The following is a 27,550-nucleotide window of genomic DNA, read 5'->3' as shown; positions in this document are numbered from 1 at the left end:
ATGAAGAAAATGAAAACGTAGAAATATACCAAAGCTTTAGCTAGGGAAAGAACTAGCATCAGTTATTTGTAACCTGTCATTAAAATTGTTCATGGTACCTGAAGACTGGAAGGTGGCCAACGTAATGCCAATTTTTAAAAAAAGTTCCAGGAGTGATCCAGGAAATTACAGTACAGTAAAAGCAATGTTACTGTCGGACAAAATGGTAGAAACTATTACAAAGAACAAAATTATTGAACACATGGACAAACGTGGTTTAATGAGACAGAATCAACGTGGATTCAGCCAAGGGAAGTCTTGCCTCACCAATCTGCTGCATTTTTTTGAAGGAGTGAATAAACATGTGGAAAACGTAGAGCCAACTGATGTAGTTTATCTAGATTTTCAGAAAGCTTTTGATAAAGACTTTTTAGAGCAGCCATTCCCAACCCAGTCCTCTGGGCACACCTAATCCCATCAGGTTTTCGAGAGATCCACAATTAATATTCATGAGTTAGATCTGCATGCAATTCAGGCAGTGCGTAAAAATGCATATTCATTGTGGTTATTCTAAAAACCCGATGGGTCTGTGCCCCGAGGACTGGGTTGGGAATGGCTGCTTTAGAGGCTCCTGAGATGAGGACTTGGCGAACAGATCTAGGCGAAACAACTTGCGATTTGTGGGCTTACTGGAGGAGTTGGGAATCAGAGACCTGAGAACCTTTTTGGATCCCTGATTAATGAAAGAGCTGGCACTCCCAGCCTCGTTGGTTCCACTGCAGTTAGAAAGAGCACACCGGGTAGGACTCAAACAACCTGGCTCTGTCAGACCACGAGTGGTGATTTGCCGCCTGTTAAATTTTAACCACAAAACAGCAATCCTTCAGGCCCTCAGGGGAGGAAAGGAACTCAGATATGCAAATCATAAAATCCTTTGCTTTCAGGATTACTCTGCGGTAATGGCGCAGCGACAGAGGTTTTCGCCTATTTGTTCACAATTGGTGACCCGCAAGATCAAGTTTGCACTCCTTTATCCTGCTAAATTGAGGATTACTTACCAGTCCATTACAAACACTTATACATCAGTGGAAGAAGCACAGACATTCATGAGTCTGCTGAGCCCTGCGAGTCCCCATGGACAGCACGCGAACAGTTGAATCAAGTGGAGAAACGGATTAATTCTACCTATGGATTTACTAACAACGTTTGATATGCTGCTCATACAGAGCAGAGTTCGAGGGTTGTATTGTAATTCAACCCAGGCAGGTGTGTGAAAGTTGCAGCGTTTTTTTTGTTTTTTTTTAATTTACTGCTGTGCGAGTGAAATAGGTTATGAGCAAATGAGTCATAAGCGGGGTCTGGGGTGGGGGGAAAGATGGATTTGATAGTATGTAGTAAATGACTGGGGTTTCCCACTTTATTTGGTGTCAATGGCAAAACATGGACTGAGAAGACCTTCACGTGGTCTGCACGCAGGCTTGGACTTGCTTTTTGTTTTGCAGATAAATAGGGGTTGCTGTACTACCCCACCATGGACTGACACCTTAACGGGTGAGAGTCATACGCCCTCCAGCAACTGAACTCTGTTAAATCTTTTGGAGGGAGCTGGGCTGGAGGATTTGTGAGCTGGTTGGGCTATATAAACTCGGTGTATGTGGCTATGGGGCAACTTCATTGCTTACAGGGTGTACTTTGTGCTTGTCTTGTTGGAATGTGTTTGTTGCAGTTGTAGGGAGGGTGGTGGGGAAAGAAAGCGAAGTATAAGAGGGTTTTTTGTTTTTTAAATATACAGTGGTGGAACGATCCAAGATGGCCGCAGTCTATTGAGGCGCTGTGAGTCGCGATTACTTTTGTTCCTAAAATGCCTAAACGACGAGGGCGAGTAGCAGCCAGAGCCCCGCTATCTACTCCCTCCTTACCTGGTCCTCTTGACCGCTTCGTTCGACCACAGAGTGTTGCTTTTGAAAGCGGGACGTTACCAGTCGGGATGTCCGGCATGTTAGGAGATTCGGTCTCCCCTGGTTTGGAAACCACCCTCAGTCCCGCTATGCGGACTCCGCCTCCCCAGCCGGTCGGAGCAAGCTCCTTTCTTGTTGACTCGATCGGGTTTCCCAACGAAGGTGAGAGGGACCCGGAAGAATATCGAGTGGAGGACTCGTTATCATCTCAAGTTGGGGAAACGCTACCACCGTGGAATGCGGGGAGAGGTCCCGAGGAACAGAGAGAGATCCATGCGACGGCATCTGAGAGGTTTGAAATGCCTAAAGAACTAATTGTTAAACCAAAAGAGGTAACTTTAGATAAACTATGGGATTTGGTTTCTGCCTTGGGACAAACTTTCCTGAAACAAGCTAATGAAATTGCCCCAAAGGTAAACTTATTAGAGAAAGACTTGGGAAAACTGGAGGAAAAAACTAAAGAAATGGATAATAAAGCTGACAAGGCTGAGCAAAGAATTGCAAAAATGGAAACATTACAACCTTTGATGATAAATGACTTGGCTAATCTTCGAAAAAAAATGGAAACATTTGACAATTATACTAAAAGCCATAACTTAAGATTTGTAAATTTTCCCAAGATACAGACAATACCTCCTCTTGATATGCTAAAGAGATATTTCCGTGAAGTTTTGAATGTATCAGACCAGAACTTGCCACCATTTACTTCTGTTTATTATGTCCCAGGAAAAGAACTGAATCCAATTCCTGAAACTCCAATAGATGTATCTCTTTTGCTTGAAACTTCTGATTCTGAATTAGCAACGGCCGCAACCTTCGTTGCTACCGTTGCTTTGTTGCCGGATAAGGGTTGGATCTTCCGTCTTTTCTTTCGTAACAGAGAAAAACCCTTTTTGGGTTATAAGATATTATTATTTCCTGATGTCTCTAAGGAGACAAGGAAACGGAGGAAACAATTTTTGCTCCTTAAGTCTGGCATAATACAGTTGGGGGGTACCTTCTTTTTAAGATACCCCTGCAAGTGTATAGTAAGACTTGATGGAAAGAAATATGTGTTTACAGAGCCTACGCATGCATCGGCTCTTATAGCCTCGAGGAAAAAGGACAACGCTTAATAAATAAGTAATACACCTCAATGGCATTTGCTTAATCCTGTTAATTTTTTTTTAAAATTTAATTATTCTCCTTGTATTCCTCAATCTTGGATTCTTAGTTTATGGACTTGAGTACTAATGATTTCTTTACAGATTGTTAATCTTTATTGTTATATGATATTTTTTGTTTTATGTTCTTTTCCGATCAAGATGTTTTCTTGAATGTTTGATGAAATGAATAAATAATAAAATAAAAAAAATATATATATACAGTGGTGGAAATAAGTATTTGATCCCTTGCTGATTTTGTAAGTTTGCCCACTGACAAAGACATGAGCAGCCCATAATTGAAGGGTAGGTTATTGGTAACAGTGAGAGATAGCACATCACAAATTAAATCCGGAAAATCACATTGTGGAAAGTATATGAATTTATTTGCATTCTGCAGAGGGAAATAAGTATTTGATCCCCCACCAACCAGTAAGAGATCTGGCCCCTACAGACCAGGTAGATGCTCCAAATCAACTCGTTACCTGCATGACAGACAGCTGTCGGCAATGGTCACCTGTATGAAAGACACCTGTCCACAGACTCAGTGAATCAGTCAGACTCTAACCTCTACAAAATGGCCAAGAGCAAGGAGCTGTCTAAGGATGTCAGGGACAAGATCATACACCTGCACAAGGCTGGAATGGGCTACAAAACCATCAGTAAGACGCTGGGCGAGAAGGAGACAACTGTTGGTGCCATAGTAAGAAAATGGAAGAAGTACAAAATGACTGTCAATCGACAAAGATCTGGGGCTCCACGCAAAATCTCACCTCGTGGGGTATCCTTGATCATGAGGAAGGTTAGAAATCAGCCTACAACTACAAGGGGGGAACTTGTCAATGATCTCAAGGCAGCTGGGACCACTGTCACCACGAAAACCATTGGTAACACATTACGACATAACGGATTGCAATCCTGCAGTGCCCGCAAGGTCCCCCTGCTCCGGAAGGCACATGTGACGGCCCGTCTGAAGTTTGCCAGTGAACACCTGGATGATGCCGAGAGTGATTGGGAGAAGGTGCTGTGGTCAGATGAGACAAAAATTGAGCTCTTTGGCATGAACTCAACTCGCCATGTTTGGAGGAAGAGAAATGCTGCCTATGACCCAAAGAACACCGTCCCCACTGTCAAGCAAGGAGGTGGAAATGTTATGTTTTGGGGGTGTTTCTCTGCTAAGGGCACAGGACTACTTCACCGCATCAATGGGAGAATGGATGGGGCCATGTACCGTACAATTCTGAGTGACAACCTCCTTCCCTCCGCCAGGGCCTTAAAAATGGGTCGTGGCTGGGTCTTCCAGCACGACAATGACCCAAAACATACAGCCAAGGCAACAAAGGAGTGGCTCAGGAAGAAGCACATTAGGGTCATGGAGTGGCCTAGCCAGTCACCAGACCTTAATCCCATTGAAAACTTATGGAGGGAGCTGAAGCTGCGAGTTGCCAAGCGACAGCCCAGAACTCTTAATGATTTAGAGATGATCTGCAAAGAGGAGTGGACCAAAATTCCTCCTGACATGTGTGCAAACCTCATCATCAACTACAGAAGACGTCTGACCGCTGTGCTTGCCAACAAGGGTTTTGCCACCAAGTATTAGGTCTTGTTTGCCAGAGGGATTAAATACTTATTTCCCTCTGCAGAATGCAAATAAATTCATATACTTTCCACAATGTGATTTTCCGGATTTAATTTGTGATGTGCTATCTCTCACTGTTACCAATAACCTACCCTTCAATTATGGGCTGCTCATGTCTTTGTCAGTGGGCAAACTTACAAAATCAGCAAGGGATCAAATACTTATTTCCACCACTGTATACATGAGAGACATGATTGAACACATTGTTGGTGTATCTGGTTCATGGGGCCTTGGGAGAATGCCGGAGAATGGGTGGGGTTTGTAAGGGTAGGTAAGTTCAAGAGTTCTTATTTCCAGGTCTGTAATTGTTTGTTGCTAAAGGGATGTGGGGGGGGGGGGGGGGGCATTAAGTGTGACCTGTTCCTTTGGGAACTATTTTCAGGAATTGGGGGGGGGGGGGGGGGGGTAGGAGGGAGGGTAGGGATTCAAGAGGGATTGTTAGTAGGGGGTTGTACTCAAGGGGGTGAGAATCACAGTACTATTAAAAGGACCAATGATATGTTGACGGTGCCTTTGTGTTTCTTTTTGGGGAGCTTGACACCTGTTGGGGAGAGGGTGCGGCCTGGGATGGCCTCTCTCCTCTGACAGATGTTTCCTTTGGCAGATTGGGTGCCACCATGTCCCTTAATATGATTAAGATAGTCACTTGGAACATGGGGGGCATTCATTCCCCCATAAAACAATAAAAAATCTTGCAATATCTACAGCACATTCACGCAGTGTGAGGAATAAGGGGCTGTCCTATCCTGAGTATGCCACTAGGTGGCGCTGTTCCCAAAGAAATGGGGGAAAATGCCCAGGATGAGTCACTAGAGGGAGCCAGTAGGGGAATGTCCAGGTGGAAGTTGCTAAGACCAAGGAGAGTCCTGGGCTGGAAACAGGTGTAGGTGGTTAGGGACTGGGTCCTGCCTGGAATTAGGGGAAGAGCCTAAAGGGGTGGAGAAGCTAATTAACCACCCTAACCTACCTGTGTGGTGAAAGAGAGGAGAGGAGCTGGAGACCTGGCAGCTGGAGGAAGAAGATCCCCTTGAAGGTACTGGCTGTGGACTTTTGAAGCTCTCTGCTGAAAAGGTGACAGCTGCACTACCCTCTGAGAGAGAAAAGTAAATGCTTTTTGTTTGGCTGTTTGAACTGGGAAAGTTTGAGGAACTGCTTTACATGTTTGAATTGAAGAAGAAATGTTTAAGTTAAAGAAGGAATAAGCCATGAAGATTATGTTAAATGGCAACTAATAAAACCTTCAGTTATAAGAAGCCTGGTGTTGGTGAACATTTGTGAAAGGGGAAGAGGAGGCAGAGAACTCCCCTGTGGCTGAGGCAGAGTCCTGGTGAATTACTGAGAAGTGTAGAGCCCAACCGTGACTGTGTGTGAAGGAAGCTAAGCAGGGTCAGCCCTGGCCAGAGCCTGGGAGGATGACCAGCTCACAGCAGACATTGCTTTATTGCAAGAAACGCATTTTTCTGAGGTACAACATGATAAATTAGTGAAATGGTGAGTGGGGGAATTTGTGGGCTCTCCTGCAGTGGGTAAGAAAGGGGGAGTGGCCATTCTTATTAGGAAGGGTTTGACAACTCAATTAAGTAACATTGTGAAAGACCCTGAGGGCCGTTTTATTTTTTTTGTAAGGCCATAATAGCTAGGCAGCGAGCTCTGCTGGATAGCATTTATGCCCCCAATCAACTGGACAACAACTTTTATAAGTGATTAGTAATAGTTTTGGTGGGGGAGAATTCTGTGCCCTTGATTGTGGGGCAGCTTGATAAATCTCACCAGTCTCCCATGACGAAGTCTTGGTCAACAAGAGGCCTACTGAATTTTTGCTCCGTTGGACCTTTTAGATGTGTGGCGTGTTTTTCACCCAGTAGACAGAGATTACACACATTTGTCGAGAGCACACAGCACTCAATCCTGGATAGACTATCTGCTGGTTTCTCGTTCACTTCTTGCGGAAATAGGTGATGCTCAGATTGGCCCCTATCTAATCTCGGATCATGCCCCGGTTTGGTTGCTTTGGCAGTCGGGGGGGGGGGGGGGGGTTGAGAGGGACGACTAGGTCTTGGTCCTTTCCCAGCTTTCTCTACCGTGACGAGAAGTTTTGGGAAGGCTTATTAGCACACAGGATAGAATATAAACATTTCAATGAGAGGACTACGGCAGATGCCACTCTTTTTTGGGAAGCAGCGAAAGCGGTGTTGAGAGAAGAGATTATAAGCTACTCCAGCCACTTTAAGAAAGCTAGAGATAGGGAAATACTGAGACTGGAGAAACAAGTGATGTTTTTCAGAAGGAGGTTCGACAAACACCCGAGTGCCTGCCTGAGACAGGAACTATTATCGGTACAGATTGCCCTTAATTCTTTATTACATGAGAGAGCAGTTAAGTCACAGACCTTTTGCAAATATCAATTATATAAATACAGTAACAAAGAGGGCAAGTTGTTAGCTAGGTTGATAGCGCGGAAACAGGCGTCTAGAATCACTGTCTCCATAAGAGATTGATCTGGGAAAATGCTTCATACTGATGCTGGAATCCAGGATACTTTTAAGACCTTTTATCAAAATCTATACAGAGCTGTGGAGTCAGACGGTCTTCCGGGTAATCTTTATCTGGATGGGCTGGAGATCCCAAGGCTAACTCAAACAGAACGGGACGCTTTGAACGCATCAACCCTGATGAAATTAGTTGGTCGATAGGTTGCAGTCAATTAGGCAAGACCCCGGGGCCGGATGGCTTCTGAGCTGAATTCTACAAGATATTGGGAGAGGCTATTGTTCCATCTCTAACACAGGTGTATAATGCCTGGGTTGAGGCGCGTGTTACCGGGCCGGCTGAACCTAGCTCAAATTATAGTGCTCCCAAAGCCAAATCGTGATTCAGCGTTACCAGAGTCATACAGACCCATTTCCCTTTTGAACACTGAAGTAAAACGTTTTGCAAAAATCAATGGCTAATAGAACGGGCCGGATCTTGTCCAAGTTCACCCACGATGCACAGGTGGGATTTGTTCAAGGTTGATCCGTAGCAAAAACTCTTAGGCGTATACTGGCCTCTTTGGAACGTGTGGGCGCATCTCGGGAGCCTTGTTTGATTAGTTTTGATGCTGAGAAGGCTTTTGATTGTGTCCAGTGAGATTTCTTGTTTGCAACCCTGAAGGCCTATGGTTTTGAGGATTGGTTTATGGAGGCGGTCAGAACCTTGTATACTTCTCCACGAGCTAGGGTTATGGTAAACAGTCAGGCATCAGACGATTTTGAGATCGGCCGTGGGACTCGTCAAGGATGCCCTTTATCGCCATTACTTTTTGTATTGTATCTTGACCTTCTGGTATGTGATATATATTCGAACCCTGCAATACATGGGGTTAAAATAGGGAGGGACAGTTTTAAACTAGCTGCATTTGCTGATGATCTCCTAGTAATGCTTATGGACCCTTGGGACTCACTGCAAGCTTTGTTGGAGGTTTTTGCAGAGTTTGGCGATTATGCTGGATTTTGCTTGAACTTAGATAAATCTGAGGCTTTGGCCTATCCACTGGAAGTTTGTTTCTCTTGGCAGGGGAGGTTTCCTCTCCGATGGACAGAAAACTCATTTAGGTATTTGGGAGTTCTCCTCACCCCAAAGGTGGGAGATTTGTATCGTCTTAATATTAAACAAATGTTGGTCCAGACAGAACAGCAGCTGGAGAAGTGGCAGGCGTTGCCACTACCGTTGATTGGGCGTTGTGAAGAATAAGGGGCTGTCCTATCCTGGGTAGGCCACTAGGTGGTGCCGTTCCCATAGGAATGGGGGGAAATGCTTATGCTTAGGTTGAGTCACTAGAGGGAGCCAGTAGGGGGAAGGTCCAGCTGGAGGTCGCTAGGACCTGGGAGAGTCCTGGGTTGGAAACAGGTGAAGGTTGTAATGGGCTGGGTCCTGCCTGGAATTAGGGGGAAGAGCCTAAAGGGGTGTAGAAGCTAGTCACCCATTTTATACCTGCCTGAGTTTGGAAAGGAGAAGGAGAAGAGAAAGGAACTGGAGAGCTGGCAGCTGAGGAAGGTACTGGCTGGGCTCTAGAGAGACTGTTGTTTTAATCTGTTGTATATAGAACTGTGTAAGAAGACCAAGGAACTAGCAGCCAGGGGCTGGAGTACAGAAGGCTGTTAGCACTGAGCCCAGGTGTCTTTGGGTGTGAGGCTCAGTGGGAAGATCTGTGAAAGAGTTTTAAGCTTGTGGTCATGTTTTAAAGCTGGAAGAAGGGAAGTGTTTTAAGCTGGAAGAAGTGTGCCCCAGGGGGTTGAAATAAAGAGCTGCTTGGTGAATATGCTGTGTTGAACTTGAGTGATTTGCATCTAATCTGCATATTTCCTGCAAGCTCACCCTGAGTGAAAAAAGGGCCCAGGATCTTGAGGTTGGAGTGTTCAGGATGCTGGGAAGAGACCAGCTGGAGTCCTGCTTGGGAGCCAGAGGCCAGTGGGGCCTGCTGGAGAGTGGGAGGAGAAGCCTCGTCTTCACAGTGTATATGCCTTGTTAGAATGGTGATACTTCCTAGATGGCTATATTTGATGCAGACTCTGCCTTTGCGCCTGTTAAGAAAAGACATTAGACAATTTTATCAATTGGTTACCTGTTTCTGCTGGGCGAAGAAAAAAGCAAAGGTGAGACATCAATTTTTGCTGGTGGGCCGGGCTCAGGGGGGGCTGGGTCTACCCAATTTGAAGCTTTATAATCTCGCTTGCCTTTTAAGACATGTCCGTGACTGGTTATTCTCCTCTAGCCATCATACGCCCCTGGCTTTGGAGGTAGCATTTTTTGCCCCATTTAAGCTAATTTCTCTTTTGCAGGTAGACAGATCCCTAATTCCCGGTCACTTGAGATGTAGTGTTCTCTTGGGTCCTTTGAGAGAGGCCTGGTGGTTCTTGGGGAATTGTCTGGGTGGGAACCCAAATATCACGGAACTTTTGTTTATTAGGGGTAACCCAGCCTTTTTGCCAGGTTTAGATAATCCAGCTTTTGTACAGTGGGAGGAATTGGGGTTAGATTGCTTAGAATCGGTACTGGGAGTAGATGGAGGGCTGCGCCCATTAGACCAGTTGAGGAATCCAGAGGCTACACAATGGGGGCACACATTTGCATACTGCCAATTAAAACATTTCATTAGATCATTAGATGAAGAGGCTTTGCATCTCAAATTAGGAGCTAAAATTAGGTCATTTTTTGAGGAGCTTTCAGATAGCGCTCCCACAGTACCGGGCATCCACAAGGCGTTGTGGGTTTTTTTGGAGGTTTGAGGTTTTAGAACAGATTAGAGCTAGATGGGAGCAGGATTTGAAGGTGAATTTGGCTTCTTGGGATATATTGGCGCACATCAGAGGCGCTAGTTATCAGGAGTGTGCTTTTCGAGTAATACATAGAACTTATTTTGCTCAGGTTCAACTATTTAAGGCTGGGGGCACGAGGACTCATCTCTGCAAGTGTAAATTGTTAGATAATACTTTTTTTCATGATTTTTGGACTTGTGAGGTAGTTCGACGCTTCTGGCACCGGGTGGTGGAGTATTTATCCTTTTTGTTTTCACAGAGAATTGAGAGTACTCCAATTCAAGTGCTGCTTGATTGCCCGGGGTCTTTTAGAGCGTCATCAGCAGAAGGTACCTTATTGTTTTGCAAATTGTGCCTGATGGCGAGGAAATGTGTATTGCGGTCTTGGTCCTCAGAGGGCATGCCTGAATATTGGCATAACCTTGTTCACCAGCTGATGTCTTTGGAGGCAAAAGAGTCCAGGGGTTCCTACAAACATAAAACCCATTTTTTGAAAATTTGGGGCACCTATTTGGACACACTGTCTCAATGGGGCAGGAGCCTCGTTCTTAATGGACTGTGAGCAATCTGGGTGGATGTCTATAGGGAGGGCACACCCCCTTGAGTAGGATGAGGGTTAGGTGGGGGGGGGGGGGGGTTGGGATTGGATGATATTTACCTTATACATTAGTTTAGCTCCCATAAGTGCAGGAGAGCCTCAAGAACTCTGATGTAATTGTCAGGATGGGGGTAGTGGTAGATTCTGTATGAGGCGCGTTTCAGTGTTTTGGGGGAAGGGGATTTAGAAAGGGGAAGGAATTGGGCTGTTGCTTTTTTTTGGGGGAGCACTAGTTACATTTTGAACTTTTTCTAGGTTGTGCAGACTGCAATTGTACCTGCAAGTTTGTATTTGTTATCCATTTACTTCATAATAAAAATAGTTGAAACATAGATGCTCCTGAGAAAATTAAAAAAAACAAACAAACAAAAAAACACAGGATAGAAGGCAATGTTCAGTTGTGGATTGGGAACTGGTGAAAAGATAGAAAATAGAGAGTAAGGTTAAATGGCCATTTCTCTCAATGAAGGAAGGTGCCACAAGGATCTGTGGGGGTCTTTTACTAAAGCTTAGCTCGAATTATCTGCAGCAGGGCCCATAGGAATAAAATAGGTCCTGCTGCAGATAGCTCGAGCTACGCTTTAGTAAAAGACCCTCTGTATTGGGTCCAGTGCTTTAACATATTTATAAATGATCTGGAAATGGGGACGAGTGAGGTGATCAAACCTGCAGATAACACAAAACTATTCAAAGCTGTTAAATCACATGCAGACTGTATGAAATTGCAGAAGGATCTTGGGAAGCTGGAAGACTGGGCATCCAAATGGCAGGTGAACTATGTGGACAAATGCAAAGTAATGCACATTGAGAATAATAACCTAAATTATAGCTACATTAGGAGTCACTATACAGGAAAAGGATGTAGGTGTCACTGTGGACAATACACTGAAAGCTTCTGCTAAGTGTATGGCAGCAGCCAAAAAAAGCAAACAGAATATTAGGAAGTATTAGAAAAATAGAGAATAAAACAAAGAATATTATAATGCCTCTGTACTGATCCATGGTGAGACTACACCTTTAGTATTGTGAGCAATTCTGGTCACTGCATCTCACAAAAGATGTGGTGGAACTGGAAAAGGTACAAGTAAGAGCGGCCAAAATGATTAAGGGGATGGAAGGACTCTCATATGAGAGGCCAAAGAGGTTAGGGCTTTTCAGCTTGGAGAAGAAACTGCTGAGGAGAGATAGGACACAGGTCTATAAAGTACTGAATGGAATGGAATAGGTACACGTGAATTGATCGTTTACTCTTTCAAAAACTACAAAGTCAAGGGGACACTCCATGACATTACATAATAGCACATTCAAACAAAAAGGAGAAAATACTTTATCAGCCAACCTACAGTTAAGTTTGTGACGTCTCTGCTGGAGCAAGTGGTAAAAGCAGTTAAAGTAGCTGGTTTTAAAAAAGCTTTGGACAAATTCCTGGAGGCAAAGTCCATAAACCATTATTAAGTTAGAACTGAGGAAAGCCTTTGTTTATCCCTTACAGTTAAGTAACATGGAAATCTTGCTACTTTTTGGGACTCTGCCAGATACTTGTGACCTGGACTAGCCACTGCTGGAAATAGGATAATGGGCTACGTTGACCTTTGCTCTGACCTAGTATGGCAACTCTTGTGTTCTAGAATACTTTTGGCCAAAACTAGAGGGGAAAAAAAAAAAAGAGATGATCTCTTTAGAAACTCTGTGGAGCTACAGAGGTGATGACATATCCACCAGTTCTATAAGTCTACAAGCGCCCCCAGTTTCCTGAAGCAACTCAATGGTAGATTCTGCAACAAAAGTTAAGAAAAGTCTACAGAAAGGTATCTGAAATACTGAAGCCGCTAAGTGGCACATTTGTATAAGTTTGTACATTTAGGGGCCTCTTTACAAAGCAGAGCTAAAAAGAGGCCTTAGCATACCCTTACAGTAAAATGGCCACACACTATTGTTGCCATTAGTGCATGGCCATTAAAAAAAGATTAGTGCATGAGCCCTTACTGCCATTTATTTTGTAGGCAGTAAGGGCTCAAGTACCTAATCAGTTAGTGCATGGCAATGTAGTTATGTAAACTGATTACTACAGACATGCCTACTCTCCACTTCCAGGCATGCTCTCTCTGCGTCAAAAATTTAAATGATTTTTTTTACCGTGTGGTGTGCACACACTAACCCGGAACTTACTGCAGGATGCCACAGACCAACGGTAAGCCTTTCTAAGCTGTGGTAAGCACGCAAGTGTTTACCGCAGCCTGGTAAAAAGACCCCTAAATACATGTAAAGCGAATGATACATACCTGTAGCAGGTGTTCTCCGAGGACAGCAGGCTGATTGTTCTCACGACTGGGTTGACGTCCACGGCAGCCCCCTCCGACCGGAAGAAAACTTCGCGGGAGGTCCCGCACGCAGGGCACGCCCACCGCGCATGCGCGGCCGTCTTCCCGCCCGTGTGCGACCGTTCCCGCTCAGTTGAATGACAAGCAAATGAATGAGGAAAACGCAACTCCAAAGGGGAGGAGGGAGGGAAGGTGAGAACAATCAGCCTGCTGTCCTCGGAGAACACCTGCTACAGGTATGTATCATTCGCTTTCTCCGAGGACAAGCAGGCTGCTTGTTCTCACGACTGGGGTATCCCTAGCTCTCAGGCTCACTCAAAACAAGAACCCAGGTCAATTGAACCTCGCAACGGCGAGGGCATAACAGAAATTGACCTATGAAGAACAACTAACTGAGGGTGCAGCCTGAACAGAATAAAATCGGGTCCTGGAGGGTGGAGTTGGATTCAAACCCCAAATAGATTCTGCAGCACCAACTGCCCGAACCGACTGTCGCGTCAGGTATCCTGCTGGAGGCAGTAATGTGATGTGAATGTGTGGACTGATGACCACGTCGCAGCCTTGCAAATCTCTTCAATAGTGGCTGACTTCAAGTGGGCCACTGACGCTGTCATGGCTCTAACACTATGAGCCGTGACATGACCCTCAAGAGTCAGCCCAGCCTGGGCGTAAGTGAAGGAAATGCAATCTGCTAGCCAATTGGAGATGGTGCGTTTCCCAACAGCGACCCCCTTCCTATTGGGGTCGAAAGAAATAAACAATTGGGCGGACTGTCTGTGGGGCTGTGTCCGCTCCAGATAGAAGACCAAAGCTCGCTAGCAGTCCAATGTGTGCAACTAACGTTCAGCAGGGCGGGTATGCAGTCTGGGAAAGAATGTTGGCAAGATGATTGACTGGTTAAGATGGAACTCCAACACCACCTTTGGCAGGAACTTAGGGTGAGTGCGGAGTAGTACTCTGTTATGATGAAATTTAGTATAAGAAGCATGAGCTACCAGGGCTTGAAGCTCATTGACTCTACGAGCTGAAGTAACTGCCACCAAGAAAACGACCTTCCAGGTCAAGTACTTCAGATGGCATGAATTCAGTGGCTCAAAAGGAGGTTTCATCAGCTGGGTGAGGACGACGTTGAGATCCCATGACACTGCAGGAGGCTTGACAGGGGGCTTTGACAAAAGCAAGCCTCTCATGACTTGAATGACTAAAGGCTCTCCAGAGATGGCTTTACCCTCTACACGATAATGGTAAGCACTAATTGCACTAAGGTGATTCCTTACTGAGTTGGTCTTGAGACCAGACTCTGATAAGTGCAGAAGGTATTCAAGCAGGTTCTGTGCAGGACAAGAACGAGGATCTAGGGCCTTGCTCTCACACCGAACGACAAACCTCCTCCACTTGAAAAAGTAACTCTTTTTAGTGGAATCCTTTCGAGAAGCAAGCAAGACACGGGAGACTCCCTCAGACAGACCCAACAAAGCAAAATCTACGCCCTCAACATCAAGGCTGTGAGAGCCAGAGACTGATGGTTGGGGTGCAGAAGCGCTCCTTCGTTCTGCGAAATGAGAGTCGGAAAACACTCCAATCTCCACGGTTCTTCGGAGGACAACTCCAGAAGAAGAGGGAACCAGATCTGACGGGGCCAAAAGGGCGTGATCAGAATCATGGTGCCATGGTCTTGCTTGAACTTCAGTAAGGTCTTCCCCACCAAAGGTATGGGAGGATAACCATACAGGAGGCCGTTCCCCCAATGGAGGAGAAAGGCATCCGACGCCAGTCTGCCGTGTGCCTGTAGTCTGGAACAGAACAGAGGCAGCTTGTGATTGGTCTGAGAGGCGAAAAGGTCCACCGAGGGGGTGCCCCACTCTCGGAAGATCTTGCGTACCACTCTGGAATGGAGCGACCACTCGTGCGGTTGCATGACTCTGCTCAGCCTGTCGGCCTGACTGTTGTTTACGCCTGCCAGGTATGTGGCCTGGAGAAGCATGCCAAACTGGCAGGCCCAATGCCACATCCTGACGGCTGCCTGACACAGAGGGCGAGAGCCGGTGCCCCCCTGCTTGTTGATGTAATACATTGCAACCTGATTGTCTGTCCGAATTTGGATGATTTGGTAGGACAGCCGATCCCTGAAGGCCTTCAGTGCGTTCCAGACCGCTCGGAGCTCCAGGAGGTTGATCTGAAGACCTTGTTCCTGGGGGGACCACACCACCTGGGTGTGGAGCCCTTCGACATGAGCTCCCCACCCCAGGCGAGATGCATCCGTCATCAGCACTTTCGTCGGCTGCGGAATTTGGAATGGACGTCCCAGGGTCAAATTGGTCCGATTTGTCCACCAGCGCAGCGAAGTGCGGCAACTGATGGACAGGCGGATGACATCTTCTAGATTCCCAGTGGCTTGGCAACACAGGGAAGCTAGGGCCCATTGAGCAGATCTCATGTAAAGACAAGCCATGGGAGTCACATGGACCGTAGAGGCCATATGGCCCAGGAGTCTCAACATCTGCCGAGCTGTGATCTGCTGAGATGGCTCTGGTCTGGGAAGCGAGGGACAGGAGATTCTGAGCTCTCACCTCGGGAAGATAGGCCTGAGCCGTCTGTGAATTCAGCAGAGCTCCTATGAATTCCAGAGATTAAACTGGCTGAAGATGGGACTTCGGGTAATTTATCACAAACCCCAGCAGCTCCAGAAGGTGAATAGTGCACTGCATGGACCGAATAGCTCCTGCCTCTGAGGTGCTCTTCACCAGCCAATCGTCGAGATACAGGAACACGTGCACCCCCAGCTTGCGGAGATACGCCGCAACCACCACGAGACACTTCGTGAACACCCGTGGTGCAGAGGCGAGCCCAAAGGGTAGCACACAATATTGAAAGTGACGTGTCCCCAGACGGAATCGGAAATACAGTCTGTGGGCTGGCAGTATCGGGATGCAAGTATAAGCATCCTTTAAATCCAGGGAACAAAGCCAATCGTCTTTCTGAATCATGGGGAGAAGGGTGCCCAAGGAAAGCATCCTGAACTTTTCTCGCACTAGATACTTGTTCAGGCCTCTCAGGTCTAGGATGGGGCGCATCCCCCCTGTTTTCTTTTCCACAAGGAAGTACCTGGAATAGAATCCCTTGCCTTCCTGCCCGGGTGGCACGGGCTCGACCGCATTGGCGCTGAGAAGGGCGGAGAGTTCCTCTGCAAGTACCTGCTTGTGATGGGAGCTGAAGAATTGGGCTCCCGGTGGGCAATTTGGTGGAATGGAGACCAAATTCAGGGTGTATCCGCACCGCACTATTTGGAGAACCCACTGGTCGGAGGTTATAAGAGGCCACCTTTGGTGAAAAACTTTCAACCTCCCCCCGACCAGCAGGCTGTCCGGCACGGATACTTTGATGGCGGCTATGTTCCCATGGATTCAGTCAAAAGCCCGTCCCCTGCTTTTGCTGTGGAGGCACAGGGGGCTGCTTAGGCGCACGCTGTTGACGGGAACGAGCGCGCTGGGACTGTCCCTGTGCCTGAGGAGGCCTTCGGGCCGGCTGGGTGTACCTGCTCTTGCTGTAGGCATAGGGTGCAGCCTGCCGGGCCCGGGAAAAACGTCCACCTGCTGAGGTGGATGCTGAAGGCGCCCGGTGGGAGACCTTGTCGAGAGCGGTTTCCCGCTGGTGTAGTTGGTCCACCAACTGCTCAACCTTCTCACCGAAAATGTTATCCCCCCGGCAAGGGACATCCGCCAGCTGCTGCTGGGTACGGTTGTCCAGGTCAGAGGCACGCAGCCAGGAGAGTCTGCGCATCACTATACCTTGGGCCGCAGCTCAAGATGCCACATCACAGGTGTCATAAATACCCCTGGACAGGAACTTTCTGCACGCCTTCAGCTGCCTGACCTCCTCCTGAAATGGCCTGGACTGCTCCGGAGGGAGCTTGTCGACCAGGTCCGCCAGTTGCCGCACATTAGTCCGCATGTGGATGCTCGTGTGGAGCTGGTATGATTGGATGCGGGTCACGAGCATGGAAGATTGGTAGGCCTTCCTACCAAACGAGTCCAGAGTGCGAGACTCCCGCCCAGGGGGCGCCGAGGCGGTATCCCTCGAACTCCATGCTCTCTTGAGAGCAGAGTCCACGACCGCCGAGTCATGAGGCAATTGAGGCCGCATCAACTCTGGGTCTGAGTGGATTCTGTATTGGGACTCCACTTTCTTGGGGATGGTGGGATTAGATAGTGGCTTCAACCAGTTCCAAAGCAGTGTCTCCTTAAGGACATTGTGCAGCGGTACCGTGGAAGACTCTCTAGGTGGCGATGGATAGTCAAGGACCGAGCATCTCCGCCCTCGGCTCATCCACAGTAACCACTGGGAAGGGAATGCTGATAGACACATCCCTGACAAAGGAGGCAAAGGAGAGGCTCTCAGGAGGCGAGAGCTTCCTCTCCAGTGAAGGAGTGGGGTCGGAGGGAAGGCCCACAGACTCCTCTGAGGAGAAATATCTGGGGTCCTCCTCCTCCCCCCACGAGGCCTCCTCCTCGGTGTCGGACATGAGCTCTCTCAGCTCAGACCGCAACCGGGCCCGTCTCGACTGCGAGGAACCACGTCGAGCGGTGGACTCCCGCGCCGGCAGGGACGAAGCTCCCTCCATCGATGTTGACAGGGACTCCACCTGAGTGGCGGTCAGCACCGGTGCCGCAAGCGGCGTCGGAGGCCTCATCATCGGGCCAGAGCCCACCGGCGCCTCCATCAACGGTGCCGGGGGCGCAAGCACCCCCGGTGCCGGTAGAGCCTGGCGCATCAGCCCTTCCAGGATCCCGGGAAGGATGGCTCGGAGGCACTCGTCTAGGCCTGCTGTCGGGAAAGGCAGGGGAGCCGGTGTGGGTGCCGGTGCTTGAAGCTGCTCGGGTCCAGGAGACGGTACCGAGATACCCGCGGACCGGCGCAGCGACACCTCTTCGACCGAGGGGGAACGCTCCTCCCGGCACTGCCGCTTCCTGGGTGTCGAGTCCTCCCTCGATGTCCCGGAGCTGCCAGTCACCATGCGTCGTGGGCGACCAATGACAGTGCTTCTTGGCTTTCGATGCCCGTCATCGGCGCTCCGTGGAAGGGACGAGGAGGAGGTGGAGCTCCCCCCGGCCTCGAGGTATCGGATCCGACAGGGTTCAGTCCCGATGGCCCTGAGCAGCGGGAGTGGCCGGGGCAGACTGCCCGCGCGGCTGCTCACCACCGCTGTCGCCAGCAGGCCGGCGGGCCAAAGGTACCTGTGCTCCTGGGGTCGATGCCATAGTCGGCGCCGTCGACATCAGTATCGACACCGATGACGTCGAAGGGCCGGTGTAAGTTCCAAAAAGACGGTCCCGCAGAACTTGCCTCGCCACTTGCGTCCGCTTCCTTAAGCGGAGGCACAAGGTGCACGTCTTGGAATTATGCTCCAGGCCGAGGCACTGGAGACACCAAGCGTGAGTATCGGTCTGCGAGATCTGCCGGCCGCACCGACCACACTTCTTGAATCCGCTCGGGACCATCGAGGACATTGACGGAAAAATCGCGTCGGAGAAGTCAAAATCATCGATGGTGGCGGTGAAAAGCACACCCAAAAAAGAAAGAAACGACCGCGACGACGCGCCCTCGCGACTAAGAACGACGAGGAAAACTCTTTTTGGTTTTTTTTTGAAAGAAAAAATAACGCAAACGCGTACACTAATAAAGAAAAACCGCGGACTAGGCCGCGATCCGGTTTCTGGGGCTGACTAAGAGAGGGACGTGAACATGTCTCTCTCCAGCGCGAAAAGGAAAAAACTGAGCGGGAACGGTTGCGCACGGCCGGGAAGACGGCCGCACATGCGCAGTGGGCGTGCCCTGCGTGCGGGAACTCCCGCGAAGTTTTCTTCCGGTCGGAGGGGGCTGCCGTGGACGTCAACCTAGTCATGAGAACAAGCAGCCTGCTTGTCCTCGGAGAAACTATTTTATTGTATAAAATAAAAGTTGTTTCTCTTTCTAACATTTGTTGTGTCCACTTAAATTTACTTGGCTTTCTTTTTTTTTTGTTCCCTAAAAAAGGGATTTAGCAATCAGTGTTCTGATCCCCATACACACTTCTCTTGACCTTGAGCCGTGGGCCATTTCCTCTTCCCCTGCTTTTTGGCACCAGTGTTATGGTTGAACCAAGCAGGACACTACAGTACTGATGGTTCAAATCACAACAGTCCAAGCCCAACAGCAGCGAATGAAGATGCAGCCAAGGTGTCACAGTGCTGCTGTCTTCCTTCCTCTAAGCCACTACTTCCAATGTTTCTGTCCTCAATTTATTCCAGCAGTTCCACAAGGAACGGGGAATACTGTGGGAGAGGATGGATTCTGCCACCTCTTTCTACTGAACTGATACAGAGAAAGGTGACACAAATGAGGAAGGGGGCTCTTCAGCCTGAAGAAGAGATGACAGAGGGGATATGATAATGTTTACAGAATTGAGAGTGGACGGAACAAGTATCCATATCTTCCCTTTCAAATGGCACTAGGACTAGACAGCATTCCATTAAACTAATTGGTAGTACAGTGGAAATATAACAAAATGTAAGACAGCATTGAATCAGGCCACACTTTTAAGCTGGGGAATTTATTGCTAGATGGTGTGGTCAGGGCCGGGGGGGGGGGGGGGGGGGGGGAAATCGGTCTATTAACCATGGAGTGCACTTCTCACTGCAACAATGAATGTTTCTCCCCACTAAGACATGCTGGGTACTTCTTCCAGGTAACTCAGACTAACCAACATCAGAGACGGGATACTGGGCTCCAATTCAGCACAGCATGTCTTACGCTCCTACGCACTTTATGAACAAATGATAGGCAATTCTATAACTGGATGTGTGCAGTTATACACAGAGAAAAGCAGCACTTATGCCCTATCTTATAGAATAATAAGCAAGTGCTACAGTGTGTAACTGACAAGGGGGAAAACATGTGGGTGGAGCATGGGGGTGCCTCTGACCTATGTGAACAACTTACAGAATACAATAAGTTATGCACGTTGCATTGTGCTCTTATATTTATGCTGGCCACTGACCTGGTGTAAATGGTCACACCTTAATTTAGATGCGAATCTAGGAACAACCTCCATGTAGACAAATCCAACCAAACAGGAGTAGAGGATGGATAATGGACACTCCAACACAGGAACTGGTGCTTAAAAGATGCTTTATTCAATGCTTGAACAGAAGGACCCGACACAGCCCATGTTTCAGCGTACTCAAACGCCAGGGTTCACAATGATGTTCAAACAGATATGGATAGATAAGACTATCCAAAAAACTCCGTTTGGACTTTTTTTATGAACAGAGTTTTTTGGATAGTCTTATCTATCCATATCTGTTTGAACATCATTGTGAACCCTGGCGTAGGCGTTTGAGTACACCGAAACATGGACCGTGTTGGGTCCGACTCATCTAGGCGCGCATACTTAGAATACCGCTTAGCTGGAAACTTCATATATATATGTAAGTGACTTGAATACCGGCATTTACATGTGATTTTGCCCCCTAAAACTATTTGGTTCCTTACTGAATTACCTCCTTCATATCTCTTCCAAAATGAAATCATCTCAATGATTATAAGTGGAACTTTGGGGCCAGTCCAGGCTGGATCTTATGAAGTGGTGTTCACAGCCCCTGAAGGCAGGGAAAAAGGAAGGGACATCAGTGCCATTGCTCAACGGATTTGGGCCCATGATGGCAGGGAACAGAAAAAGCCCTGGCACAAAGCCCCCCGCTAAAGAGGGTCCTGCAACCCTAAGTTGGAAGAATATAAATTTGATCTGAAAGAACAAAAATGCACGAGCGAAGAAGTGTGAGATAAAATAATAGGGAATTCTTACTAATTTGTAATTGCTAAGCAGGTTAATACAATACACAAAGAAAACACGTTTCCCTAAGCAATGGTCCTTGAAATAAATGGCCTACAGTAAAAGCCTAGTCACACATGACAGAAAATCAATTACTTGCTTCTTATCATTAATTAGAAAATAAAAAAAATAACTTTACAAATAAAAGAATAGAGTCAAAGAAAACAGATTTGATTAGGAAAGCATGAAGTGTTCAGTCACTGTATTTCAGAAATAGGCTTGGGTGGTCAGCCATACACAGAAAATGTGAGGTTTGAAGAAAGACAAATGTGAGTACCTGACATTTAAAGGGCCTCTCCGTGGAATGCACCTGCCTCACGTGGCTGTTCAGGTGGTCTGGCCTGCAAGGAGAGAGAAAAACAAACAAACAGTCTCATCAACAAAGACATAAGACATAGTGACCAACAACACTGTGGCATTCTATTCTCTAACCACTAGCACGATCCACAAACAGGAGACACTGTGACAGAGAATGCTGAGGCATTTTATTGCATACCGAGAAAAACCCTTGCCACAGTGGCTGCAGATGTAGGGCTTGTGGATGCTGCCGTCATGGGAACGGACATGGTAACTCATGCGGTCCTTCCTCTTGAAACGCTGCTGGCAGACATGACACTCATACGGTTTCTCATCCGAGTGTGACAGCTTGTGGCGGTTGAGGTGGTAGACATCCCGGAAGGCCTTGCCGCACATCTCGCATGCGTGATTCTTCCGGATGCGCTTCCCAGATGCCGTTGTGGTCACTAGCCCGCCTTCGCCACAAGAGACGGTAGCTGCAGGGATAGGGACGGGACTAGACACACCTCCAATGGCTGCTGCTGCTGCAGAGACACTGAGGAGGCTAAGTGGGACCATAGTGGGAATCTTCATGGCGGAAGAGGCGGAGTTACCACTGCCACCGCTGCGTGGTTTCACACCAGTGTGAATGGCCTCATGACGTCTGAGATTGTAGCCGTTCTTGAACTCCTTGGAGCACAGGGCACAGATGTAGGGCCCCTTGCTCTTTGATTTCTTTTGGGCATCGGGCTGGCCTTGGGCCCCTAGAAGCCCTTGCTTTAGTACTGCAGTGTCCACAGTAGAAGCCTGAGGCCCAGATGGTGCTGGAGAGGCCACAGCAGCAGCTGCTGCCACAACAGCATCCTGTGCAGCACTCACAGAGGCAAGGACCGGGAGCAGCTCCACCGGCAATGGCTCGGCTGGAGGAGGGGCTGGTGTCTGTACAAAAAAACATGGGAGAAAAGTTGACTGAGAAAATGCTAGCAAAGCAAGAAACAAATATCAGTGAATGACTTATATAGTGCTGATAGTGTGCCCATTACTAAATGCAAATTTTCTTTTAAATATTGTTAAAATGTGTGTGCAGCAAGGTACAACTTCCAAATATAGTATTATACATGGTACAATTTGGGGATAGGGAATGGGATTTGATATACTGCCCTTTTGTGGTTACAAAGTGGTTTACCATTTATATATAGGTACTTATTTTCCTTTTGCACCTGGGGCAATGGAAGGTTAAGTGACTTGCCCAGAGTCACAAGGAGCTGAAGTGGGAATCAAACCTGGCTCCCCTCATTCTCAGGCCACTGCACTAACCATGTTTCACCATATTACATACAGCTAAGGGATAGCACAGTACCGTATGAGGTAGAATTTCCCACCCATCTCGGAATCTCAGCTGTTTAGGCAAAATAGACAGGGAGCTTCGGGGAAGCCTCACTATTCCAAAGGCCAGTCAGCCACCTCCATCTAGGAAGCATCCTCCATGCCTTTCTCAGAGACTTCTGTATTAGCAATATCCATCTCCCTCTCTCACCTGACTGCCTGTGCTAGCACTACAACCAGGGCCAACTGGGGAACCCAAACTAACCAGAATCTTCAGCCCCAAATTATGACAGTTTTCCCTACAGTAAACAGCATGCAAGTTAAATTTCTTATTTATTGTTTGTGGTGCTGGCAGTGGGCAATTTTTTTGATTTAATGCTGACTGTGCATGCGACACATATTTTTGTTTTGTACTGACAGCGTACAAGGCACTATACAAGACATAATTATTATTTTGTTTTTAAATATTTTATAGGCAGTGTGTGTGTATAGAATGCTTCCTGATATAATTGATTTTATATAGCACTGACTGCGTGCAATGTTTAATACAAGACTTAATTGTACTTTTATAAAGCATTGTGGGAAGTACAACTATTAGATTATAATAATTATCCTAATGCCTCTGTTCTTTTTTTTCAATCGTGTTCTCACTGCTCATTCTTTATATACACCACAGGAATACCAGGTATCTTCAAACTTACTGTGAGGCATCCTCATTAGGGGACCAACAACTGATCATTAGCTCTATCAATGCGGCACAGTGAAGAGTCCACATTATATTATTTCACTATGTTATTTGTGCATAATGTGGGCCCCAAAGGCCGTCCTTGAATAAGATAACAGCTCCCTTGCCCTATGAGCTTACATCCTACATATCTGTCTAGCACATACTTGCAAAGAGGCAACACTGAGGATCATAAGCAGAAATCAATGGAATAGGCATGAATCCATGTTGGTGCTGGGCTTGCAGAGGTGCTTCTGCAGGGGAGGGGAGGAAGAGGAAGGGAGGGGGTCTGAGGGGATCGGCAGCCCCCCACCCTCCTGAGTACAGTTTCCTTGCACACATTTAGTAAAATGCATGCCCTTTTGCTGATCAGATCCCGACACACACAAGCAGATGCCTCTCCCCCTCCCTCTGCTGCAGCAAAACCAGTGGTCTCCTGTCCTTCGTTGCTTACCTGGAATATAAAGCTGCTCCAGTTTGCATCCATGGTCCCCCTCGAAAAATAATACAAATTCCACCTAGTCTGCTCCCCCCCTTGTCTCCACCACGGGAGGTATCAGATCCCAACCGAAGGCAGCTGCAAGATTTAAAGAAAAAAAAAACTTTTAGAAGGTGGTGGTGGGGGAGGGGTACAAAAAGCGAAATCTATGACGTCAGGTCTGCTCTCTTTTCAAAAAATGCCCATGTTAAGAGTGCAAAATTTTTTTTTATTTACAAATCATAATATGGCAGCTCCATGCACTCTCACCCCTGAACTCTGACCTCCTCCCAAATATCCAGGGACGTACCATGCAGAGAGGGGGAAAAGCTGGGATTTGGATTTTGTTGTTAGGTTTCTGAATAGGCATTAGAATTTTCTTGTGAAAACAAATAAGCAAGTTGTAACGGTTGAGGAGGACAAGCACACCGCAAGGAGAAGAATTAAAAGGAAGGGGGGGATTCTTGTCCTTTTTTTTTGCATCAGATGTAAATTACAAATGGTTTTTCGAGCAACTGCAGCCCAGCCTCCTGCTTTCCCAGGGCGGCCATTGTTTGCAAAGCCACACGAAAGAGAAAAATAATTAAAAAATTAAAACTGTAATGGTCAAGAGAGCTGTAGAATGAATTTGCACACAAAATAATGTTCGATAGCCAGTCATCCAGTCGAAAAGTGAGCGATCTGTGCGCCTTTACAGAGAAGTAAAATAACAACATATAGAAAAAGAGGAGAGAATTTGCAAGGTGCGCCTAGATTTTTTTTTCTCCCTGCCAGGACCCTGCTGGGGTCTTAAAGGGGAGTTTTCAGCCGCGTTTACCCCTCCCCCTCCCAGCACTGCAGCTCCGTTTTGCCGGCGTTTATGCTGCTTTTCTTAAGGGCGCAGATGCTTTGATTTCATTGTGGCGCTTTCCCGAAAGCGAAAGTGCATTAATTTGGCCGATGCAGCGTTGCGCCGGTTTTGTCCCAACAACTGTTGCTGGTCTGCATCATGGTTTCCTACGACCATTTTCGAAACGAGAACGGTTGTGAGAAGGTAGTTTGTTTAGAAAAAAAATATATACTGTAACTACAGTTTTGCAAAGAATAAAGTGTGGTCTCGCGAAGATTAAACTATGTCTAAGTGATAGAAAGGAAAAAAGTTTGGGCCCTGATAATACCAGTAATAATATTTAGGGACTACAGTTTATTAAGATTTATATAGCACTTACCGATTGTAGGCAGTTATTAAGTGGCATAAAATACACACATTGACTTGATGGTGTATACTTTGCCAGTAGGCGTGTACAAAAGTGGAGTTTGCAGATACACATGTAGATGGATTTACATGGATATTTACACTACCACAAATGCTACAGAAATTGCACCTAGACTGAATGCCCTACTTGTGAGCAAGTATAAATGTACACAAAGTACAATACATTAATAAATTGTGACGCCACCTAAACTCCACCCTGAACACACCTACTGTATAAAAAGACACCAGCTTACACCATGACTGTATTTTATGAGTCCATTTATGTATGTAAAAATCAGCATTTTATGTGTAAAAATGGAGTGGAGAAGCCTAATGGTTAATACAGTGGGCCAAGAAACGGGAATTGAGTTTGATTCGCACAGTGGCTCCTTGTGACACTGGGCAAGTCACTTAATCCTTCATCCAGGTACAAAAAACACTAGGGACAGGGAAAGTTCGCAATACATAAACACTTTTCATAGACCCAGAGCCCTGTTGCTCAAATACAACCAATTATACAGCCCAACTCCAGGAAGGAAGGAAGAGCCATGCAACCCAATGCTGCCATTTCTGGCTTACAAGTAGTGTCTGGTTCTAGTTCAGGTGGCAAATAGATGACATACCAATTTTGGGGGGTGGCACCTGCCACTTTGTACCACCCTGTAGTGATGCTATGGGCCACATATATCACAGATCCCTGAAGACGTTCCTCCGATGCCCAGGTTAGGGTCCTGCACATAGCGTGGGGGACATGACAGGGGAGTATCATACATCTCATAGTTTCTTCATTTACAAGAAAATTACCTGTGCATATATTGGACACATCATGGTAACAGGCATGAAATGGGGTTGAATTAGAACAAGTTTGAAACTTATGTAGCAGGCTCCCAAAATATGCTTTCTATGCAGTTCTAGGAAGAATATTCTGGCCCCTGCTCCAGAAAGGTGGTCTGTTCTGAGAAAATGGCCCAATACCATTGAAGCTTAAACTTTTAGAGGGAAATTTGAGTTCAGAGAAGAGTGTTATCTTTTCTCCCCTAAAGATGGTCTAGTAAAGAGGATGTAGAACTACAGGAGACCCCATGCTGGAGCCTACAAGAACCCTGCACAAGGGGCTAAGGAAAAGGAGACACCAGCACAGGGGTTGGCTGTCTGGTTCACACTATTTCCATGATGCAAATTTAGAGGACAGAGGCTTGTTCCCAAAAAAAACTGAACAAATCAGGGGTTGTCAGTTTGATCCACTGCTGTTCCCTGAGGTGCACTGTGCCCTAAAAGAAGAGGGATTAGTCATAGGGGGGACCTGAAAGCTGGAAGCAGTGGAGCTCATGAGTACTGATACCTTAAATTAACTGGAGATAGAACCCACCCAGGGTCTTATTAATTTAGTGTACCTGTTCTGAAGGGACAAATAAGCACTAGGGAACACAGACCCACCAGGGAATGAGAGGGAAGATTGAAACTTGAGTGGAGCACACAGAGGATCTGTTTGCCAGAGAGAGGGAGGAGTAACATATTGGATGTAACCACTGCCCAACAGACCGTTGCAGCTGGTAAAGGTGAGGGATATTAAATAAGCTGAAGGATGATAAAGAGTAAAGTTATGCAGTTTGCAAGGAGCAGTGAAAGACACATGAGTTTGAAGCAGAGTGTACTGTTCAAAGGAGATGCAGTCCGAGACCAAGAAAGCATGGCAGAAATATTTCCCATCGTTTTGGGTGCCACAGGCTTGACCAAAGAGAACTTCCAAGTGCACTTGGATAAGTTGCCTGTACATGTTACATCTTATGAACTCCAGAAAGAAGCTCTCTTGGGCAGAATGCAAGTACTACAGCAAGCTTTAGCAGTAAGTTTGAAAGACTTGAGATCATACCAGGGGCGTAGCTACGTGGAGCCACAGGGGCATGGCCCCTGTAGATTTGGCCGTGCCCCCCCCCCCCCCCCGCCAACCCCTTCGACCCCCCCCCTCCCGCTGCCAACCCTCCCCCGCCACCATCAGGTACCTTTGCTGGCGGAGGTCCCCAACCCCCGCCAGCCGAAGTCCTCTTCTCCGGTGTGGCCGCATTGCTGATCTGCAAGGGCAGGCTTCTGTTTCTGTGGGTCTGATGTCCTGCACAGAAAGAGAAGCCTGCCCTTGCTGATCAGCAACGCGGCTGCACTGGAGAAGAGGACTTCGGCTGGTGGGGGTTGGGGACCCCCGCCAGCAAAGGTACCTGATGGCGGGGGAGGGTTGGCAGCGGCGGGGGGAAGAGGGGGGTCGAAAGGGTTGGCGCTTGGGAGTAAAAAATGGCGGGGGGGGGTTGGCGCCGGGGGGGGGCAAAATGTGCCCCCTCACCTCGAGCTCTGCCCCCCTCCCGCCAAAGTCTGGCTACGCCCCTGAATCATACTCCACATACCCTGACTTAGGAGTGAGGTTAATTCCTTTCATGGTATGCGTAAAGCTAAGCCATCTGGAAAAATTGTCCCAGAGACTAAGAATTAAATCCATTGAGACTTTTTGATTCTTTTTGCAAGTACTTCACTTTGATTTTGTAAACCATTTTCCCCATTTTTTTTCTGTTACTATTTTTGTACATTATTGACAAATCCATATAAATCAAACCAAATAAAACATGGAAAAGAAAATAAGATGATACCTTTTTTATTGGACATAACTTAATACATTTCTTGATTAGCTTTCGAAGGTTGCCCTTCTTCGTCAGATCGGA

At 47.1% G+C, this 27,550-nt stretch overlaps 1 protein-coding gene across 7 annotated transcripts in view; it reads right to left on the bottom strand.

Moving 5' to 3' along the window:
* The window catches only part of MAZ (MYC associated zinc finger protein), a 67,660-nt gene extending 43,259 nt beyond the window's left edge, over nt 1–24,401 (bottom strand). For 4 of the 7 annotated variants that reach the window (XM_030209858.1, XM_030209859.1, XM_030209852.1 and 1 more), the window contains exons 1-3: nt 23,585–23,863; nt 21,301–22,019; nt 21,082–21,145 (exon numbers count right to left, since the gene is read on the bottom strand). In XM_030209858.1, coding sequence (XP_030065718.1) covers nt 21,082–21,145; nt 21,301–22,019; nt 23,585–23,617 — 816 coding nt within the window. In that variant the 5' untranslated portion in view covers nt 23,618–23,863. The other 3 variants (XM_030209854.1, XM_030209853.1, XM_030209857.1) reach the window with 3 other exon arrangements.
* Nucleotides 24,402–27,550: the final 3,149 nt, after the last annotated feature.

Source organism: Microcaecilia unicolor, chromosome 7 (genome assembly GCF_901765095.1).
Source record: "Microcaecilia unicolor chromosome 7, aMicUni1.1, whole genome shotgun sequence".
Classification (NCBI taxonomy): domain Eukaryota; kingdom Metazoa; phylum Chordata; class Amphibia; order Gymnophiona; family Siphonopidae; genus Microcaecilia; species Microcaecilia unicolor.
This window is presented reverse-complemented; position numbering and strand designations above follow the sequence as displayed.